This window comes from Penicillium riverlandense (genome assembly GCF_028828495.1).
Source record: "Penicillium riverlandense strain IBT 135883 chromosome Unknown utg000002l_segment0_segment0, whole genome shotgun sequence".
In the NCBI taxonomy this organism is placed as follows: domain Eukaryota; kingdom Fungi; phylum Ascomycota; class Eurotiomycetes; order Eurotiales; family Aspergillaceae; genus Penicillium; species Penicillium riverlandense.
In genome coordinates this window covers 1484337-1503004 of record NW_026643195.1, presented here as the reverse complement: position 1 = coordinate 1503004, position 18668 = coordinate 1484337, and the positions used below count along the sequence as shown (strand labels likewise).

The window sequence follows — 18668 nt, the reverse complement described above, 5'->3', positions numbered from 1 at the left end:
TGGTCTTGTCGAAGATAAGGCCAACTTAAGTTGGTCAGTAGCCCCTACGTAGCTAGCCACGGTTTTGAGCTCCCTGATAACCTAGGTAGCAACTAATATTCCAAGAGGATTTTAGAGCCATGGATCACGCTTCATTAACTTTCTATTACCACAACTGCACCTATTTCGCAGACCCTACATTGGACAGCAAGTCTCCAGCACCACCTATGACGCAATATGTGTGGCCATCCTTCCAACACTACCCCCCATGTTATGAAGGGGTGCTGGTTAGTCACTATATCCTCTCTTGTGAAATCAGGAATCTGCGGGCCATCAAGATAAACTTCTTCCAGCTATTTTTGCGAGTTTGTCCCAGTCACCCCTTTAGATGTAAGGAGATCACTTCGTAAACGAAGATCAGCGTGAAAACTTGATGAGACTGATGGGAAAATAATCGTCCGGGCGCTTCTTTCGCAATTTCAAATTCTTCAAGCATATGTACTACGCTTCATCAGTTTGGACCCGACGACAAATCGGCCACTTCGCTGTTCCCAAACCATAGGAATGTCGTTTCGTAGTCCTACTGAACGCCGGATTGACTGATGTTTCGGTGATCTCTCTTCGGTATAGGGCACCCTTTGGTAATCCGCCTTCATCAATACCGGAATCGGGACCGTGCGTGAAGGGATCGCTCTTTGGCATGACCTGAATCGTGTCGGAGATTGTTGCAGCAATGGCCTGAGCCATTATCGAACTGAGCTTTCCCTTCTTAAACCAACTATTGCATTTTCGGGTATGACGCCCCACATCTTTATGCTTTTGCCGATAAGGAACTGTGGGTCTTGATCCTTGTAGATCTGCTCAAGATCAAGACAGTTCTTCAGAATTACCTCACAGGCTTGTCGAAATTCAACCTTCAGGTTGTCATCAGTGACCCTCCACACCTGCCACTCACCGTACTACTTTACAGTTACATCTCAGGGCCCCAAAATTCGAAGCGGGCTCATAGCTGTCAAGCCTACCGTCGACTTAGGAGCCAAACATCTGTAGAACGGCAGTTACCACCACAGTTCTGCCCAAATTATAGCACGGTAAACTGAAATAGGATTAATGCATTTCGGATTCATTTTCCGGGAGTCAAGTCGTACGTAAGACTGTGTAGGTAAAACCGAATTCGAAAACTACTGTACAAGGCCATGTCACGTAACTATATTGGCGGTGATCCGAGGCAACCAGAATTTCCATAATAGGATCCCAGTCTTGAGCAGTGTCCTTCCAGGGTGGAGTCCCTTGTTTCGGGTCAAATGTAGCTGCATAAGATGATGTTATCAGGCCCAATACCAGAGTTCGTGACGGCAGCGCAGAGGTGAGGGCCGATGCTGTCCCCGTGTTTGCCGGGATGAGAAAAACTTTTCGACCGATCTAGGGTTCAGGATGGGCGCGAGAAAGATGCGCGATCGGCGAAAGCATTACAATTGCCCGGCAGGATCTAAGCTCCATAGGGCCATCAAGCGGGATGCCGCCAGTCTGGTCCGATCGGTCTCAAGGTAAAACCGGATCTGCTCAGAGCGGAGCTGTTCGGTCGCAGGTAGTAAATTCTCTGCACGAATAATCTCCTGCATCGTTCTGTCTTCTCTCAAGTAGACTGTTCTGCCCTGTATGAACCAGAGTATCACTGAAACCACCAACATGATGCCGAAAGCTACAATCGCGTAGTTCATTTCATTTGGTGGCGGATTTGGCGTTTCTGGGAAGAAGAAAAATACCGTGATAATGCAACAGTAAACGACGCTGATCCAGTTGAGCAAATAGCCCCAGCGGCCAAGGTCAAATTTCCGCGACGGTAGTTTGTCACGACCAACAAAAACCAAGGTGATGATGGGCAACCCATATGAGATGGTCAGGGCGATCGTGCTGGCACTTACCACAGCCTCAAGTGCTGTTCGGCTAAAGAGGTAGAGCACTCCAACCAGTGCGATAATGAGGCCATCGACACACAATATCCGCAGGGGCACATTCCAACGGGAGTCAATATGCGACAAATAATTGCCCCAGGGAAAGCCGCCGTCACGACACAAGCCCCATGTAAGACGCGACGTGGCCGTCATTACGCTGACGCCCTGCCCTATGCCATTGATTTCAAACAGAACCACCAGCGCAACTGCGCCACCCAGTCCCACCGTGGTAGTTGTTAGCTCCGTAAAAGCGAGACCCGTCAGGGGGTGTAGGATTAAATATAAATCCTGGATGGTGAACAGGCAGACGACCATGAAGAGAGCTCCCGTCAACGCGCCAATGATCACGACGAGATAAAGTACTCGTGGTATATTAACCCGTGGAGCTGGGATCTCCTCTGCCATATGGATTACACAGTCAAATGCGGACAGGCCATAAGCGGCGCCGCGAAGCCCGATAAACCACACAATGCCATCAGACCAGCCGGTTTTGTTAAGCCATTGGCCAAAGACAAATGATGCCGGTTGGTATCGCAGGTTCGGGTGAATTCCGACCGAGATAAGTATCGCCAGGGAGAACGCGATAAAAAGCGCACCGTATTGGACGGCGACGACGTTGTTGAACCATGGCAGAATACTATCCTTGCGGCACGCTATCGCGTTGACGATAGTAAATAGCAGTGTGATACCAATATAGACAATAAATAGTAACCAGCCACTAGCGCCTTGCCACGCAGGATTGACCATTGAATTGGTTGAGAAGATGAAGTTAGTCATGAAGGCAGCTTGGGACGCCGTGGCAGTCCACCACCCAAATGTGTTTATCCAGGCACAGAGGTACGAGAGGAAACGCCCTGCAGGATGGTCCCAGAGACGAAATACCCAGTAAGCTTGCCCCAGGGTAGTGGGCATACTGCTGCAAAGCTCGCCAAGTGATACGGCGACGCAAATGTTGCACAAGGTAACAGTGCACAAACCCCAGAGAATACTGACAGGCCCGCCGTTGGCCAAGCCACTAGCCAGGTCGTATGCTAACGTTGCCCAAGTGCCCAAAATATTGAAGGCTAAAGCGAGCATGCTCCACGTATTGAACTTGCGCGAGAATGACTGCTTGTAGCCCATGGTCGCCAGATCAAGGTGATCGTGGACTATCTGATCCATAGCGGGTGGTTATTCCAATAGAATAATCCCCTCTAGACCGCTGAACAACTCATCATCGTTTCACGCATTCGACTGGTTCAAAGCACATCTCGTTCCACGCATTGTATCAAACGCCATATCGCCTTAGCGTTCGGAGTATTTGCGAGTAGGCTGCATTAGCTGATAGGGATAGACTGGTGCGCCGCCAAGTTTGTTGGTTCCTAGAAGTCAATGACGTGCAGCGGGAAAACCAGATCAGGTGATTGGGGTTCCTGAGGCGTGTAAGATCGGGAATCTCTTTACAGAGCTCTTACAGCTCACATGATCGACCCCTCCTTTATTTAATTGTTGCTCTACTAGTCTTTTATAAAATTGTCTTCCAGAAATTCATCAACTTAACGGTGATGGAGGCTGGTTCTCGCGTGGGTGCTTGGTGCATTCGGATTTGTCCTCATTCCAGAAGGGATATCACAATTTCCTGCCGACCGTACTCCGTTGCGTTCACCAAAGCCTCCTCCGGGTGGAACCTAAATCATCATCCCATGTTCGATAACCCTGCTTCCAGACATTATATATAGAGGGAAACATAGCCCTTTTGCCGAGGGAATGCATGGGGAACTGTTTTGCCAAGCTCGCTATATGCTCGGGGGCAAAAGCTTTCGCGAATTTCAGATCCTCAGGGTAGATCTGAACTCCATGGCGCAATAATACTTCCATGATGCCGATATGACGATGAACAATTGCTCTACCGATTGCACTTCCGCGGAGGTTTGGTAAATTGGGATCTGTTCCTTGTGCTAGGAGGAGGGTGACAATTGCCTTGAGATCTAGGGCTCTGCCGTTACCAACTGGGGCGAGGAGGTCAAACTAGGTATCCAAAATGATATAATGCTGCATGCTAATTCGAGTCTATTTTGTTTTCAACCCCTCTCTCCAAAATAGACCACTCTTCCTTCTCGCTATCCAGCCGACACAACGCGTCAAGCGGCACCGTCAACATAGGATCGGTATGCCCCACATCCACACCAGCCAGGATAGGAAAGTCGTAACCCTCAGTGATCTCAAGCACCGTCTTCTCCCACTCAGCAGCCTGCTCCTCTGTGTGTCTATATGGTCTGCCCAAGACCAATCCCGTAATGTCGTCCCACACACCCCGTGTTCCTAAATCCGCCAGGTTCCAGCGAACCAGCTCCAATGGCCAGGGACTGTCGGGTTGCATGCCTTCAGGGAGCTCAAGGAGTAAAATTCGGCCTTTGTATGAGACTTGCCATGGGGTGCCGAACAGCTGCAAGACGCTAGGTAAACAGCCGCCGAGGATGCGGCCCTGTGCTTGACCAGGGCGAAGCCATTTCCACCCAGGAGCTTGTTTAGTCTCGCGAGCGCGTAGGTTGCCAGGCTCACCAGACCAGTCGATAAACTCATCAGTATAATGAGTCGCCCGAGGTATAGGCCCAACTTCTTCTCTGGGAGCATTGTTCTCACCCCCCTCGGCGACTAATACACGAAGAAAGTGTTCCCAAGTAAAGTCCAACGGGCCAGGATATTCACCCAACTGCGTAATTGCGCTTGGTCCATAGAAAGTCCGTAACCCAGCACCAGCAAGCAGCGCATAATGCAACAATGTAATATCCGAACTACCTATGAAAATCTTGGGATGTTTGCGGATCAAATCATAGTCAAGATGAGGCAGGATCTCATTGGCAGTCAGCCCGCCAATACAGCATATAATGCAGCGCACTTCATCGTCACGAAACGCTTCATGCAGTTCATCCACTCTTGCCTTGAGAGTAGCACGGAACGAGGTTGTAGGAAGCTCAGATGAGTAGATTTCGCGGACGCGGAAGCCTTGTGCTTCCAGAAAGGTGCGCGCTCGGGCAATACGTAGAGGGAAGATATGGTTGAGACGTGCAGAGGGAGCAACAAAAGCGATAGTGTTGCCGCGCCGAAGGGCTGCGGGCACCACGGAAACAGACGTTTGAATTGTCATGGTCGATTAAGAGGATATGAAGTACAGGGCGCAATCGCGAAGACACAAGGCGAGTTGTTAAAGAAACAGAAACGTTAGACGTGAGTCACAATTCAGCTCGTAAGGCGGCTGGCTGTCAGCTAGTCTCGCCGGGCAGATCACCGGATCTTCCCCCGCCGTTTCGAGAACCGTGCCTAGAATACCTATGGCACGCTAAAATCAAATACTATGTAAGACGCGATACCGATCAGCACATAAGGCTTCTCTACCGTGGAGCGATTCCTCGAGTCTAGTTACTAGACAGGTATTATTCGTCGCTATAACAAGGCCAGCTAAAGAAAATCATGAAAATCATGAAGTGAAGAGTCCATCCATAGTCTATGATATTATGATGATTAACAGTTGAAAAAAGAAAACCACACTCCAGGGCCACCAGGGATGATAACTACATGGCCTATAAATGCGTGTATGTACACCGACCGACACGCAAAATCCGATCCAACCCAAGACACAAGACAGAGAAAAGAGCGCAACTCAAACAGAAATGTACTCGGGTTTCATCATACCATCATACCCACACAGGCAGAGTAGAAAACAGCAAGCTCCAAATGCAAGGAATGGAAAAGAAGAAGACGAAAGATTGTGCTGTAGAGCAGCACATGAACTCCAGACCCGCGTACATATCCATACCATACCCCGTACACCAACACCAACACCAAAGCGATCACTGGACGAGAATTGCCATAACTTCTAGTCAAAGGCTCTTCCAGGTGAGAGGCTAGAGACGACGATAGGATCACAGTACATCGGATCTCCCAATCAACGGCAGCAAGGGTAAAAAAAAAGCAGATGTATGATGAGAGACAGAAACACGCAGAAAATGCAATTTCAGGAGATCATGATCGGAGAAAAGAAGAGAAGTAAGCAAGACACAGGCTTGAGGAGAAGGAAATCACCGGGCTGGCATGTGGTTCGAGCCAGACCCCGTGGAGATCCCCGTCGATTGATGAGGTCGGTAATGGACTGAATCGACGGTTTTGGGTGGGAGCGAGGGTGAGGTATCTCGTTTCATGCTGCTAGGCGGCTGGAAGAGGCCCGGTCGAGCGGGAGGTGGAGAGAAGATGGGGTTGCGGGAGGGAGCTTCGGCAGCAGGAGAGGCGCGACTCGGATGTGGTTGGGATTTTCGCACGTCAAGTGGGGAAGAGCTTGGGTCTCGATACCCGGGGTTGCGCTCGGCCTCATAGTCTGGGTTACGGAATGGTCCTTGTTGCCGAGACTCCTGCTCCGTGCCATAAGGCGTATTGTTTGCCGATGAGTTCGCGGCAGAGGGATTTTCAGGAATGGTCGATGCCGATCCGTTCGGCGCATTAACGTCCACCACTCGCTTTTGCGCCGCGGGAGTCGTATAGGATAATGCCTGCGGTCGTTGTGCCTGCTGCTGCTGCTGCTGCTGCTGCATCTGTTGTTGATGGATTGGGTGTTGTGGGTTGGCCCAAGGTGTTTGTTCCAGAAACGCTTCCTCGGCAGCGGTGCGAAATACATTGGACGACATGGATGACATGGCCACCCGTGGCTGTAATGTAGTAGAAGGCCGTGGCGCTGAGACTCGAGACTCGACAGGTATCTAATGCGCTGGTTAGACAATTGCAGATGCCCCCACCGACTCGATACGACTTACCCCCATCTTCTCAAGATCGTCATCCAACTCCGAAGGACGCGCACCTAGCAATGTCGGTGCAGCTGGGAAACCGACATACTTTGCGACACCGGCCATGACGGATACCTCATGATTGTATGCGGTTTGATGTGAGATCTGCTGCGATCGGCGGGTCGGGAAGGGAATGATATGGTGCGGGCTGAGCTCGTCAGTCTTGAAGCGATCGTGCTGGATCGCATAGAATTGTTTGCTCATCGCACTCGAGTGCCGTTCTCGCAAGTCTCGGATGCGCTGGAAATATGTGCTGTGCGCCTGGGATCGCTCGGCCAGCCCCTTGTTCAACAATGACTTCAATCGGTATTGGTACAAGGTGTGCTCATATTTGATCTTGGCATCCCGGTAACGTTGCACACACTCGATCTGACGCAGGTACTCGGGATGGGTGGGGTTTGGTCCAGTCAACATCTCCAATTCGCGGTTCAGCTTGGATATCCGTTCGTCGTAGATCCTGCAGGCGCGGGTGAGTAACCTCCCCCACAAAGAAAAGAAGCAAGGTACATACTTGTCACGCAACGTTGCAAACTCCTTCTCTAGTGTCGCCAAGGACTCCATGGCAGACATCTTCTTGGCCGCTGTACAACGGGTCAGCTTGGATCATCAAATAGTGCAAGAAATACTGACACTCTTCTTCCGCTTTGGCCGCGGTCTCAGTATCGTCGGCCTCATCGACACGTTCCGCAGCCTCTTCGTCTTCTCCGAGATTCTCATCAACGACGTCGTCTGCAGCCGTCTCAGCGCCACCTGTTTCGGTCTCCTCATCCACATCTCGAGCTCTTCGTCCTCCTTTCCGCCTAGCTTTTTTACCCTTCTTGATAGTGACCTGTGCGATTGGAAGGTCTGACTCGGGGACTTCGTCGGCGGGCGTGTCGTCCTCGTTCGCAACAATGGGGTCTCCGATCGGCTCGGGGGATAGCGGGGTATCATCATCGATCGGGTCACTCAGATCGCTCTTGATCGAGCTACGGCGTTTCCTGAGAGGCTCTTCTTCTTCGCCGATTTCGGTTCCGGTGTCGTCACCCACGTCGACGCGTTTCCGTTTCTTGCTGATGCTATCAGGCAGCTCGGAGTCATCTAGGTCGGGGGCATCGTCGGGGACGCCGTTATTTTTGAACGAGCGAGTTTTGGAGGGCGAATCGTCCGCCGCAGGTGTTTCGTCGTCGACATCGTCGAGCGTGGTGGACTGGTGAAGCTTGCTGGGACTAGGCCCAACGCTCCCCGCGCTCACCACAATGTCTCGTTTTCGAAAATGTTGTGGGGAGTCCTCGATGCGCTCGGTCTCGGCTTCCGAGTCATTTTCCAGCAACGAAGATTTCTCTGGTTCGACTGGATCCTCGTCGAAGTCCGACGGCTCGTCGTCGGAAACGTCATCAATCTCACTCAAGCTACTTGAGCGTCCATCGTCCATGAGAGGGTCATCCAGGTACGGATTCCGCTCGCCATTGGCAATGCTGGAGTCTGCCCCCGTGGTCGGACCAACGGAGGCTTGTTCTCTGCTCTCAGCGACCTCCATCTGCAGGTGTGGGAGGGAGGAATTTGACGCGAGAGTGGTATGAAGGAGGGGATAGAGGAGGGCTTTCGGAGGAGAGGTTGTTTTCGGCAGGGTTGGCGTTCGTTATGGGCGTGTGAGGAGAAAGGGTGTGAAAGGTTTGCCGGTCCGCCAGACGGGGAATTTGAAACCTGGAGGAACCGCAAATTCGATTAGCTCAATGGCCGTGCCATTTTGGTCTGATGAGAAGGGAGACAGCAGCAGTGTGGGAGAAAAGTGATCCGGTGGGTGCGAAGAGGTCGGCCAGCGCCTTCAGAAGGCGGTGCGGAGATTTGATCATCGCCCCCAGAGTCGGCAGCCCAGGCGAAAGCCACGGTGCCTGCGCTGTCCCTCTCGCGGCAGAGGACTCGAAAAACAAATTTTGTCCATGTTGCCGACGCCGGGTGAAGCACCGAGATCAATGTAATAATGTAAGCGACGTACCTTTTCAGCAATGCGCCAGCAGCGCCAGTGGTGAGCACAGCTGCTCGCGACCGAGCACAAGTGTCCAAACCACCGCGTTCGTGGGTTGCAGGGGATCAACCAGGTTCAGAACCGCGTGTACAACCTCGAAACCGTTGTATCCCGCCAGGAACCTTTGGGGTGCGAGTGACCACTGATCCTGCGCAGACCGACTGACTGAGGGCGAGGGGAGGCTAGGAAGCGGGCGAGACGAGAGGAGGTCGCGGCGCGAATGGGCATGAAGTATGCAGAGGAGTGAGGCAGTGTAACACAGACAAGGATGGAGGGGAATGGGAAGGGCGCGCGCGAGGGGACGCAGCTGAGGGAGGAGAGAGAGGAGAGGGTCACGAAGCGCTATGATGGGGTGCTGGACGGACCGGTGACGGGGTTCTGCCGCGAGATCGGTCACCGCCTTGACCGGAACCACCAATCCCGTGATGGGTCATGTGATTGAGTCAGAGGCCGTGGTTTTGGATTTAGACGAAGAGATTGGCGGGCTATTGCGCTTTATTTGCATTAGTGCTCTTGTGAAAGCTCTTTATCCAGCTACTACTACTCACCGGCCGTCGTGTTTAGTTTTGCGGGAGACAAAGATCCCTGGCTGCACGTCTTTACCGCATCCGACCATCCAACCCGGAATAACAGCAACTAACTTGGTCAATAGCTGCATTGCACTGTTTATACTTGATTTCCAATTCTTCTTTATTTATCACCTACTCTACTCTCTAAGACGCTCACTAATTCTACCTCGAAGAACAACATTCTTGATCACATGACCGATAGCACCCGCGCCAAGCCCGATAAGCAAAAGTCAAGAAAAAAAAGTGCAAGCAGAACGCAGGTGTTTGTACGACCACACCTTAACTCCCTCCACCGCCCAACTCACCCCAATTGACACAATGGGCAAGTCCAAGTCCAAGTCCAAGTCGGAGTCCACCAAGACCGATGCGTCTAGCACTCTGCCCTTCCTCGGGGCTAGCACATCTCTGGACCCGACGCTGTCCTCGTTGTTCGAGAAGAGTGTACGTCCACTTATCCACCTGGGTGAATTTACGTTCCGATAACTAACCTTTTTAGGCCGGACCTGTGAAAGCACCTGTCATCCCCGAATCATTCACGATTTTCAAAGCCAAGCAGCGCGAGGATGCAGATCTAGACCAGGATGAGGAGCAGCAGCAATCGGCCGATTCCGACGACGAAGTGATGGAGGATGCCTCCGACGCCAACGAATCCGAAAGTGCGGATGAGGAAAATTCCGCAGAGCCACAGGGCCGGAAACGAAAGAGGGCCGGCGCTGAGGAGGACCTGGAGGAGTCATATATGCGTCGCATTGCTAAGGAGGAGCAGAAAGCCGATGAAAAGAGGAAGGAGGAACAGGCTAAGCGGATAAAGAAAGTTGATCAAGATAGCAAGGAAGCTGGTGAAGATGTCGAAGGGAGTGAACAGTCCGACGAAGAAGCAGTATCAGAGGCCGGCGAAGACGATGAAGACCTATCCCCGGCCCCCGTGCACGAAAGCGTGGCGAAGAGCACCAGCGAGGTGGAAAAGTCCAACCGCACGGTATTCCTGGGAAATGTCTCCACGGAAGCGATCAAATCCAAGTCTGCCAAGAAGACCCTGCTGCGGCACCTGGCATCCTTCTGTGCATCTCTACCTGAATCCAGCGGCCCGCACAAAGTCGAGTCGATCCGGTTCCGCTCCGTCCCCTTTTCCAGCGGCGGTGGCCTGCCGAAGCGGGCGTCGTATGCCAAGATGGAAATTCTCGACGAGACAACCCCCAGCACAAACGCCTACGCCGTCTACACCACCACTCAGGCCGCGCGTAAGGCGCCCGCTGCATTGAACGGGACCGTCGTTCTGGACCGCCATCTCCGCGTCGATAGTATCGCGCATCCCGCGGAAATCGACAACAAGCGGTGTGTCTTTGTGGGTAACCTGGACTTTGTGGATAAGGAAGTGGAGGATGCAGAGCCCGGCAAGAAGAAGAAGACCCGGGCTGCTGCCGACGTCGAGGAGGGTCTGTGGCGGACCTTCAACGCGCACACGGGCGAGAAAGACAAGAAGAAGACCGGGAAGGGCAGCGTCGAGTTCGTGCGCGTGATCCGCGACCGGTCGACGCGCGTGGGCAAGGGATTCGCCTACGTGCAGTTTTACGATGGAAACGGGGTGGAGGCGGCGCTACTGCTGAATGAGAAGAAATTCCCGCCGATGCTGCCGCGCAAATTGCGGGTGACTCGCGCCAGAAAAATGGCAAAGAAGCGGGATGGCAACAATAATGACGGCGGCGAGAGGAAGATGGGCAAGGCACAGAAGACGATGCAGGGTCGGGCGGGCAAGTTGCTGGGGAGGTCGGCCGCGCATCAGATGAAGACGGATGGGAAGGGCTCCATTGCGGCTAATGGGTTTGTGTTTGAGGGTCATCGTGCGACGGAGGGCTCGGCCAGTGTTAAGATGAAGACGAAGAGTCGCGGGTCCAAGGGGAAGCCAAAGAATCGCAGCAGTAAGCGGGCGGCGGCATATCGGGCTGCTGGGGGGAAGAAGCCGTGAGTGGAAATAGATAGGTGTATTTAGTATGGCGTTTATGGATTCATAAGAGCATGATTGAGTCGAGTCGTAGTTGTTGAAGTTGTATACCTCCATATGTTAGTAGTAGTTGAGCGTGTCTATCTAGGGCTTGACGTCATCCAATCAGTTCAACCGTCCTCTCGCTATCCTCCCTCACACTGGCTTTCTCTATACGACTACAATATAGACCATGACTGGGGTTTTCCCTCAAACAACTTGACAGACTACAACATCACCTACTGTCGTTGCCTGGCCCAGACTTGCTGACTCTTCCCCTCCACAACCACCATTCCTCCTTACTTCCAACATTATTTCTCAACGGTTCTCATCATCACCATCACCATGCTGCCCTTTCGCCGCTTTTGGAACCAGTTCCAACAAACCTTAGCAGGAGAGCCCACCACCTCGGCCAACTCCAGGGATACTTCAGCTCCAAACAACACAGACACCCCGCCCACAGACCAACCACGAGATGTCAGCGTGTGGGACGCACTCAAAGTCCGCTATATCCTACGAAACAAGATCAACCACCCACTCCCGGAGGAACTAATCGATCTAATCCTCGACTCTGCAGAGTATTGGCCCAGCGCTGAAGTGGCCATGCCCCCAGGCGAGCGAGTCATCCACAAAGACCGCGACCAAGTAATCCTGAAGACCATCCCCCTCTGCTACGACCGCGCAAGTCTAGAGTCCTGCGCCTCACCACTCGCAATGCCCCACCGGGGCAAGCACCCCTGCCGAAAAATAATCTTCCACATCTCGGCGCACGACCAAGGCGGCGGCCGCAGCGGCCGGCGCGAGAATATGTACGAGGGGTCCTGGACCTGGTTCGACACGGAGGTCATCCGCGCCGCGCATCTAAAGAATATGTATAAAGACTACAAGGAGCAGGAGGTCCTGGAGAATGAGCAGGGGCAGGTAGCGAGGCATTATGGTCCTGAGCATCCGAATCTCTTGCCCCGAGGTGATAAGTTGCAGGTGAATGAATGTCGTGTGTTGAGTATGCAGGAGCATACTATCGTTTGGCATTATCTGGATAATGTGCCGCCGGACTCGCTTGAGGCGGAGGAGGTGGAAAGGATGCAGGGCCGGGGGAGACTTACGCTGGATGGACGGGGGGTGAGAGAGTTGGAGGTGGGTGATTCCATTGCGGTGTGGGCCAGGGCGAGGTTTCCCGGGTGGTCGAATTGGGTGGCACGGGCGAGGGTGCAAGTCTTCTGGGCGATATAGTAGGAGGAAAGAATGATCGTACAACATTTAGTCATAAACACCCGTTCAAGACAAGAGTATACATACACGATTTCTGCCTCAGGCACCACACCCCAGCACCAGCGAATCACAGCCGAAGTGAAGCACGCAATTCCGCCAAGGCCCCTGAGGGACGCTAGCCCTGCCCCATATAAGAAGTACAACTCCCTCGACCACCATCAACTTTTGTTTTCTCCCATTCCCACGTCCAGTTCGACGAAATCGACCATGTGCACCCTACCGAACATCCTCCCTGGACCTTCCGTCCATGAGGGGTGAGGGCAGCGCAACACCTACCCCTACACCACCGCCAGACACACCCGACGCAGCCGACGAGCCGATGGAAAGCGCCAGGACCCGGCGGTGGGGCAGAAATGCCCATCCCCTCTGTCTCTCTCGGCCGGGTTGCGACGGACTGGACGATTGGAGTGGACTGCACCGCGACTCTTATTGATTGATCGGGCGAGAAAGAGGATCTGCCCCCAGACTAACTAGCCAACTCCCCGCTGCGACTGGCTCTCGGTTGCGTTATCTGCACCGCCAATGATGCCGAGGGTCCTCGTTTCAGTGACGCAGTAACATTCCCCTGGTTCTCGTGTTCCCCTCTCTCCTCTATATTTATTACTTAACTAAAACCCCAATGAATGACTTTTTCTCTGTTTCACTCACGTCCCACGCTCTCTCCCATTTCCCACACCCCCAACGACCCTATATACTAACACCCCCAAAAATGACACCTCGCACTTGCGCCGCTGTGGTCGTGGGCGCCGGTCCCGCCGGTGTGGCCGCCGTGGGTAACCTGCTCGAGCGCCAACTCGGCACCATCGCCTGGATCGATCCCACCTTCGAGGCCGGCCGCGTGAACCGCAAATACCGCGAGGTCCCATCGTGAGTTGCCTTCCGAAGGGATCGATCACCTTTCCCTGTCATTTCTGACCGAGCCTCTCCAGCAACACCAGGGTCGCTCTGTTCTCGGCCTTCGCCACGGCGACCAAGCCCTTCCAGGCAGTCGTCGACAACACCCCCAAACCAAACCCATTCTCCACCCTCGCCAAGCTCGACCAGGAGAAGCCCTGCCATCTGCATCATGCCGCGGATATGGTGCGCTCCCTGACAGACGGCCTAGTCAAGATGGAGCAAGTGTACGCATGTCGCGGGTTCGTGACGGCTGCCAACCTGGCCAAATCACCCTCATCGTCTGCGTCGCAGTGGACTGTCCGGGTCAAGCAGCACGGATCGTCCGACGAACTGGAGATCAACACCTCCCGCCTCGTCCTCTGCACAGGCAGCCACCCGACCAACCTCCCAGTCCCGGTGCCGGGACTAGACATCCACCACCTCGACCTGGACACCGTGCTCAAACCCTCCGAGCTGCGCACCACCCTCCCCACCGACTCCCCCTCCACCGTCGCTGTCGTGGGCGCGAGCCACAGCGCCATCCTGGCCCTCCTGAACCTAGTCAGCCTCGCCCAGTCCTCGCACCCGCATCTGCGCGTGCGATGGTTCACGCGCCATCCCCTGCGGTACGCCGAGTACAAGGACGGCTGGATCCTGCGCGACAACACAGGCCTCAAGGGTCTAGCCGCGGACTTTGCACGCTCGCAGCTGGAAGACGATAAGTTGGCGACCTCGGCGGCTGGCACGGTCATCCGTAAGATCGACTGCGGCGGCGGCCCGGACAGGGAGCAGGCGCAGTATGAGAAGAATCTGCCGGCTTGTTCGCATATCGTGCAAGCGGTGGGGTTTACTCGCGATCCATTGCCGAAGCTGTCTCGTAATGAGATGGTGCCTATTACGCTGGAGTTTGATCATGAGACGGCTCGGTTTCATGAGCCCGGCTCTGGCGACGTCGTGCCCGGCTTATATGGTGCTGGCATTGCTTTCCCCGAGCGTGTGGTTGATCCCCTTGGGAATGTCGAGTATGCGGTTGGCTTCTTTAAGTTTATGAAGTTCTTGAAGCGGGTTGTTCCTACGTGGACGGCGGCATGATTGATTGTTGATTCGAATGGCTTCAGGTCTGGCGTTCCTGGATACTGGTTTGTGCTTTGTTTTTATATTTTTATACTGGGCGGGTTTAAGCCCCGAGGTAGCTTTAGCTCATATACCCTACCCTACCTATACGTCATCTAGCTTTCTCCCGTAAAGGTCTACAGGACCACCCTAATAGTTCTTACCAGGCGTCTGTACTTCCCATGAGCGGTAAGTGGCATGGTAGATGCAGGAGAAAGGCTCTCTTGGAATGGAAGTAGACAGTCAAATCAATCTAAGCAATGAATTGCGAGTGCCTGTCTGAAGAATACAAACCAAGAACGGCCAATCGGCCAGATATATATCCTCGATAGCTAGCTAGTCGGCAAAAAACGCATTTACGTCAAACCCTTTGATCCTTCCCACAACGCCCTTCCCGCCGGTCGTGGCCTTGATGTCGTGGATTTCCTGACGGATCTCACCATCGCCATCGTCGACATTGATGAGGCCAACGAGAAGCTTCCCGCCGTCACTCATCTCGACCTTGGTGATCCTTTGTCCGGTTCGCATCTGGTGTGTTTCTGATCGAAGATCTTCTAAGACCTTTCGTGATGCACCTAGTGCAGCCCGCTGGTCCTCAAGTTGCTCGACCACCTCGGATGGATCGTTGTTGTTGTTATCCGTAGGCTGCGCTCTAGTGACCTCCTGTAGCACCATCTCCCTCTCCTCGTCCTGTTTGTCTATCTCCATAATGTCCTGCTCGATCGCAAGCTCCCTTTCCCGCAGTCCACGTTTGATGGTATCGGTGATGGGGTTTGATGCAGCCGACGTTAGCCTAGATAGTAGCAAATGAGCGTGATACGTCTCATGATCAGATCACATACAAGGCTGCTGTGCCAACTGCCATGTTCACAGTAGATTTGCAACAGCCGAGCTGCTTCCTCAGAGCCTCGATCGTTGCCTCGGCAAATAAGCCGACGCGAACACGATCCCGCCAGTGGACTCTATCCTCGGAATGTCTAGTCCATCGCTTCAGCTTCGCTCCAAACCGGTCACAGGCCGTTTCACAACTCGCAACAGCCACCTGCAGCGCGGCTATCACCGCGGGATTGAGTGCGTCGAGCTTTGAATCTTTCCTCGCATCATCCAGCACCGTGAGGATAGCGCGAACGGCTGCTAGTTCGCTTCGCAGATCCTTGATAACGGTGGGCGCATCCTTGATCGCATTTATATCATGGATTAACGTATTTATACTCTGTACCGCCGCTTGGACGATACTTAGAGTCCCGGCGGCCACGCTGAACGCATCCATTATCGCAACCAAGGTGGGGGAGGTAACCTCGTCAGCCAGGAATGGGGGCGTCTTGTCTTGGCTAAGCCGCGAGAGGCATGATCATGTGCTGATTGCGCGACGACATGTTACATAGATAGTGTCAAGTATGGAAATGTCCTGATTGGCTTAGAAAGAGCCTATGCTGCTTTTTGGCCTAGCGGTACAGCTGGCATTGTTGGACGGTCGATATGGATCTTGCAGTAGTTCCTGCAAGTGGCCATTCGCGAGTGGGCTAGTTGGACACACTAGTTAGCGAGCAGGCTGAGCGGCAACAGCGCGAATCCTGAACTGCATCCTCGGCCACATGGAAATGACGTGCTATATGGGACGGCGGAGTGGCTGTCCACGGCCAAGTCTCCGTATGATTGTGAATTACCCGTTTCACCTTCTGCGGATTCACGCAGCCTGGAGGATATCGCGACACCATGGACACGACCAGAGCAACGACTCCGAGGGTCCCCCCTACCCTGCATATCTCTGGGGTGAGCGCGGAATCGAGGGGAAGGATGTTTGCCGGGCTCGCAGATAATAGTGTCAGGGCCACCTTCCATGCGGACAGCCATGTCCACCACTATTCCAGTAAGTTTCTAGGAAGGATAAAAGTGTCCACGTTAATCACGGAATCCCTAGGCCAACCCGAAACCACTCCAGGCCCTCTATCAACTGTGCCATTTGTGCGTGATGATGACTTTGTCAGTCGCGACACACTGCTTGAACAGATTCGCGAGAAATGCTCGGTCGAGGGGTCCAGGATAGCGCTTGTCGGTCTTGGCGGCGTTGGGTTAGTGCCAAGAATGGCCAGAGGGTGGTTTATTGCTGACAACTCAAAAGAAAATCGCAGCTTGCCATCGAATATTCATATCGGGTCCGAAGCCAGTCGCAGGCGATATGGGTGTTCTGGGTCCACGCGAGTAACGCGGCCCGGTTCGAGCAAAGCTTCCGAGGCATTGCGGACCAGGTGAAAATTACGGGACGCGATAATCCCAATGCCAACATCTTCCAATTGGTTGAGAATTGGCTCCGGGATGAGCGGCAAGGGAAATGGCTTGTTATCGTGGATAATTTTGACGATGATGGGCTCCTTTGCCAGCTCCCGGCAAGAGGCCTGGAGGGTCAGAGAGACGGCCATGATCATGTCCATGCTCCGACAAAGCCACTGTTCGAATACCTCCCGCGGGCCCTACATGGCTCAGTCATCGTCACGAGTCGGACGAAAGAAGTGGCGCTGAAAATCGTCGACCACAAGGACCTCATTGAGATCGAACCAATGAAAGGATCTGAGGCGCTAGAACTTCTCCAGAAAAAGCTTAAATCGCCAGGGGACCGTCGAGAGTCCCTTGAATTGGTAGAAGAGCTCGAGTTCATGCCACTAGCGATCGTCCAGGCAGCCGGCTATATCAACCACCGAGCACCACGATGCTCGGTATCGCAATATTTGGACACGCTTCGGAAGAGCCATGACGATGCGACCAGGCTTCTTAAATACGAGCCAGGCCATCTGCACCGAGACTGGCAGGCCAAGAACTCCATTCTGTTCACATGGCAAATATCCTTCAACCATATCCGAGAAAACAAACCATCAGCGGCAGACCTGCTCTCCCTCATGAGCTTCTTCGACCGACAGAGAATTTCAGAAGACCTTCTGCGAGTGCAACATAGAAGAAACCATTGGAGCTCAGAGGAAACCAACCATCCGTCTATATCAGACACGGATCACGACTTCGAGGACGATATTGCAACACTGAGAGACTATTCATTCATTTCCGTCGGTGAAGACCGCACCGTCTTCACGATGCATCGGCTGGTGCAGCTGAGTGCGCGCGTATGGCTGCAGGGTCAAAGACAAATTGAGAAATGGAAGGAACAATTTATCAGCATTCTGTGCCACCATTTTCCGACTGATCCCTACTATGAAGAATGGGAAAGTTGGGAAAGGTGCCGCTGGCTCTTTCCACATGTTAAATCGGCGATGTCCGAACCGCCAGAATCACCGGGCATTCAGCAGCAATGGGCTTCGCTTCTGTATAATGGTGCTGGGTACGCGTGGCGAAGCGGTAACCTTGCAGACGCGAGGGAAATGGCATCGAAGTCTCTGGAACAGAACAGGGACCTACTAGGCGAAGAGGATCCGGCAACCCTTGCTAGCACTGCAATGTTAGCGAGAGTATACCATCTCCAAGGGCAATTAGAAGAGGCCGAGAAGCTCCAAGTGCGGGTGGTAGAGGCCCGGAAGAGGTATTTCAGCGAGGACCATCCTGATACGCTGATGGCTATGGGATATCTAGCCACGACGTATATGGAGCAGGGTCGGTTAGCGGACGCTGAAAAGCTCAGGGTGCATGTGGTGGACAAGAGCAGGACAGCGCTCGGCGAGGACCACCCTGATACGCTAAGGAGAATGGAAAACCTAGCAACGACGTATATGGAACAGGGCCGGTTGGCGGAGGCTGAGAAGCTCAGGGTGTATGTGATGGACAAGAGCAAGACAGCGCTCGGCGAGGATCACCCTGACACGCTAAGGAGAATGGAAAACCTCGCAGCGACATATAGAAGTCAGGGCCAGGAGGAGGAGGCTGAGATGCTCGAAGTGCAGGTGATGATCAGCCTTGCTTTCACCTGCAAATATTCAGGCCGAGATGTTGAGGCTCTCAATTTACTAAGAGACTGCAGAGCTAGGATGGAAGCAGTTCTAGAGCCTAGTCACCCCTCTGCTGTGTCTGTTTCGGAAACTTTGCTTCAATGGGAAATGGATGGGCTATATACCGATGCGTAGTTTTTTCTGACTGATATTTGTTAACCGAACCCTTTCG

General features: G+C 53.4%; 8 protein-coding genes across 8 annotated transcripts; 4 read left to right on the top strand and 4 right to left on the bottom strand.

Moving 5' to 3' along the window:
• Window positions 1-1448: 1448 nt before the first annotated feature.
• On the bottom strand, window positions 1449-3095 carry N7474_002906 (uncharacterized protein; the record flags this gene model as incomplete). The annotated part of the gene is made up of 1 exon (XM_057194321.1): window positions 1449-3095. One exon carries the CDS (start codon window positions 3093-3095, stop codon window positions 1449-1451), a length of 1647 nt encoding a protein of 548 aa, XP_057055676.1.
• Window positions 3096-3972: 877 nt separating this feature from the next.
• On the bottom strand, window positions 3973-5061 carry N7474_002905 (S66 family peptidase; the record flags this gene model as incomplete). The annotated part of the gene is made up of 1 exon (XM_057194320.1): window positions 3973-5061. One exon carries the CDS (start codon window positions 5059-5061, stop codon window positions 3973-3975), a length of 1089 nt encoding a protein of 362 aa, XP_057055675.1.
• A 931-nt stretch (window positions 5062-5992) lies between these two features.
• Window positions 5993-8267, bottom strand: N7474_002904 (uncharacterized protein; the record flags this gene model as incomplete). Its single annotated transcript, XM_057194319.1, has 4 exons — window positions 5993-6664; window positions 6719-7205; window positions 7260-7329; window positions 7379-8267. 4 exons carry the CDS (start codon window positions 8265-8267, stop codon window positions 5993-5995), a joined length of 2118 nt encoding a protein of 705 aa, XP_057055674.1.
• Window positions 8268-9643: 1376 nt separating this feature from the next.
• nop12 (rRNA-processing protein NOP12) lies at window positions 9644-11291 on the top strand (the record flags this gene model as incomplete). The annotated part of the gene is made up of 2 exons (XM_057194318.1): window positions 9644-9766; window positions 9822-11291. The coding sequence occupies 2 exons, from the start codon at window positions 9644-9646 to the stop codon at window positions 11289-11291; spliced, it is 1593 nt and encodes a 530-aa protein (XP_057055673.1).
• A 360-nt stretch (window positions 11292-11651) lies between these two features.
• On the top strand, window positions 11652-12539 carry N7474_002902 (uncharacterized protein; the record flags this gene model as incomplete). The annotated part of the gene is made up of 1 exon (XM_057194317.1): window positions 11652-12539. One exon carries the CDS (start codon window positions 11652-11654, stop codon window positions 12537-12539), a length of 888 nt encoding a protein of 295 aa, XP_057055672.1.
• Window positions 12540-13287: 748 nt separating this feature from the next.
• N7474_002901 (uncharacterized protein) lies at window positions 13288-14546 on the top strand (the record flags this gene model as incomplete). The annotated part of the gene is made up of 2 exons (XM_057194316.1): window positions 13288-13445; window positions 13508-14546. The coding sequence occupies 2 exons, from the start codon at window positions 13288-13290 to the stop codon at window positions 14544-14546; spliced, it is 1197 nt and encodes a 398-aa protein (XP_057055671.1).
• A 357-nt stretch (window positions 14547-14903) lies between these two features.
• On the bottom strand, window positions 14904-15837 carry N7474_002900 (uncharacterized protein; the record flags this gene model as incomplete). The annotated part of the gene is made up of 2 exons (XM_057194315.1): window positions 14904-15360; window positions 15410-15837. 2 exons carry the CDS (start codon window positions 15835-15837, stop codon window positions 14904-14906), a joined length of 885 nt encoding a protein of 294 aa, XP_057055670.1.
• A 446-nt stretch (window positions 15838-16283) lies between these two features.
• Window positions 16284-18631, top strand: N7474_002899 (uncharacterized protein; the record flags this gene model as incomplete). The annotated part of the gene is made up of 2 exons (XM_057194314.1): window positions 16284-16639; window positions 16690-18631. 2 exons carry the CDS (start codon window positions 16284-16286, stop codon window positions 18629-18631), a joined length of 2298 nt encoding a protein of 765 aa, XP_057055669.1.
• Between the last annotated feature and the right edge of the window lie 37 nt (window positions 18632-18668).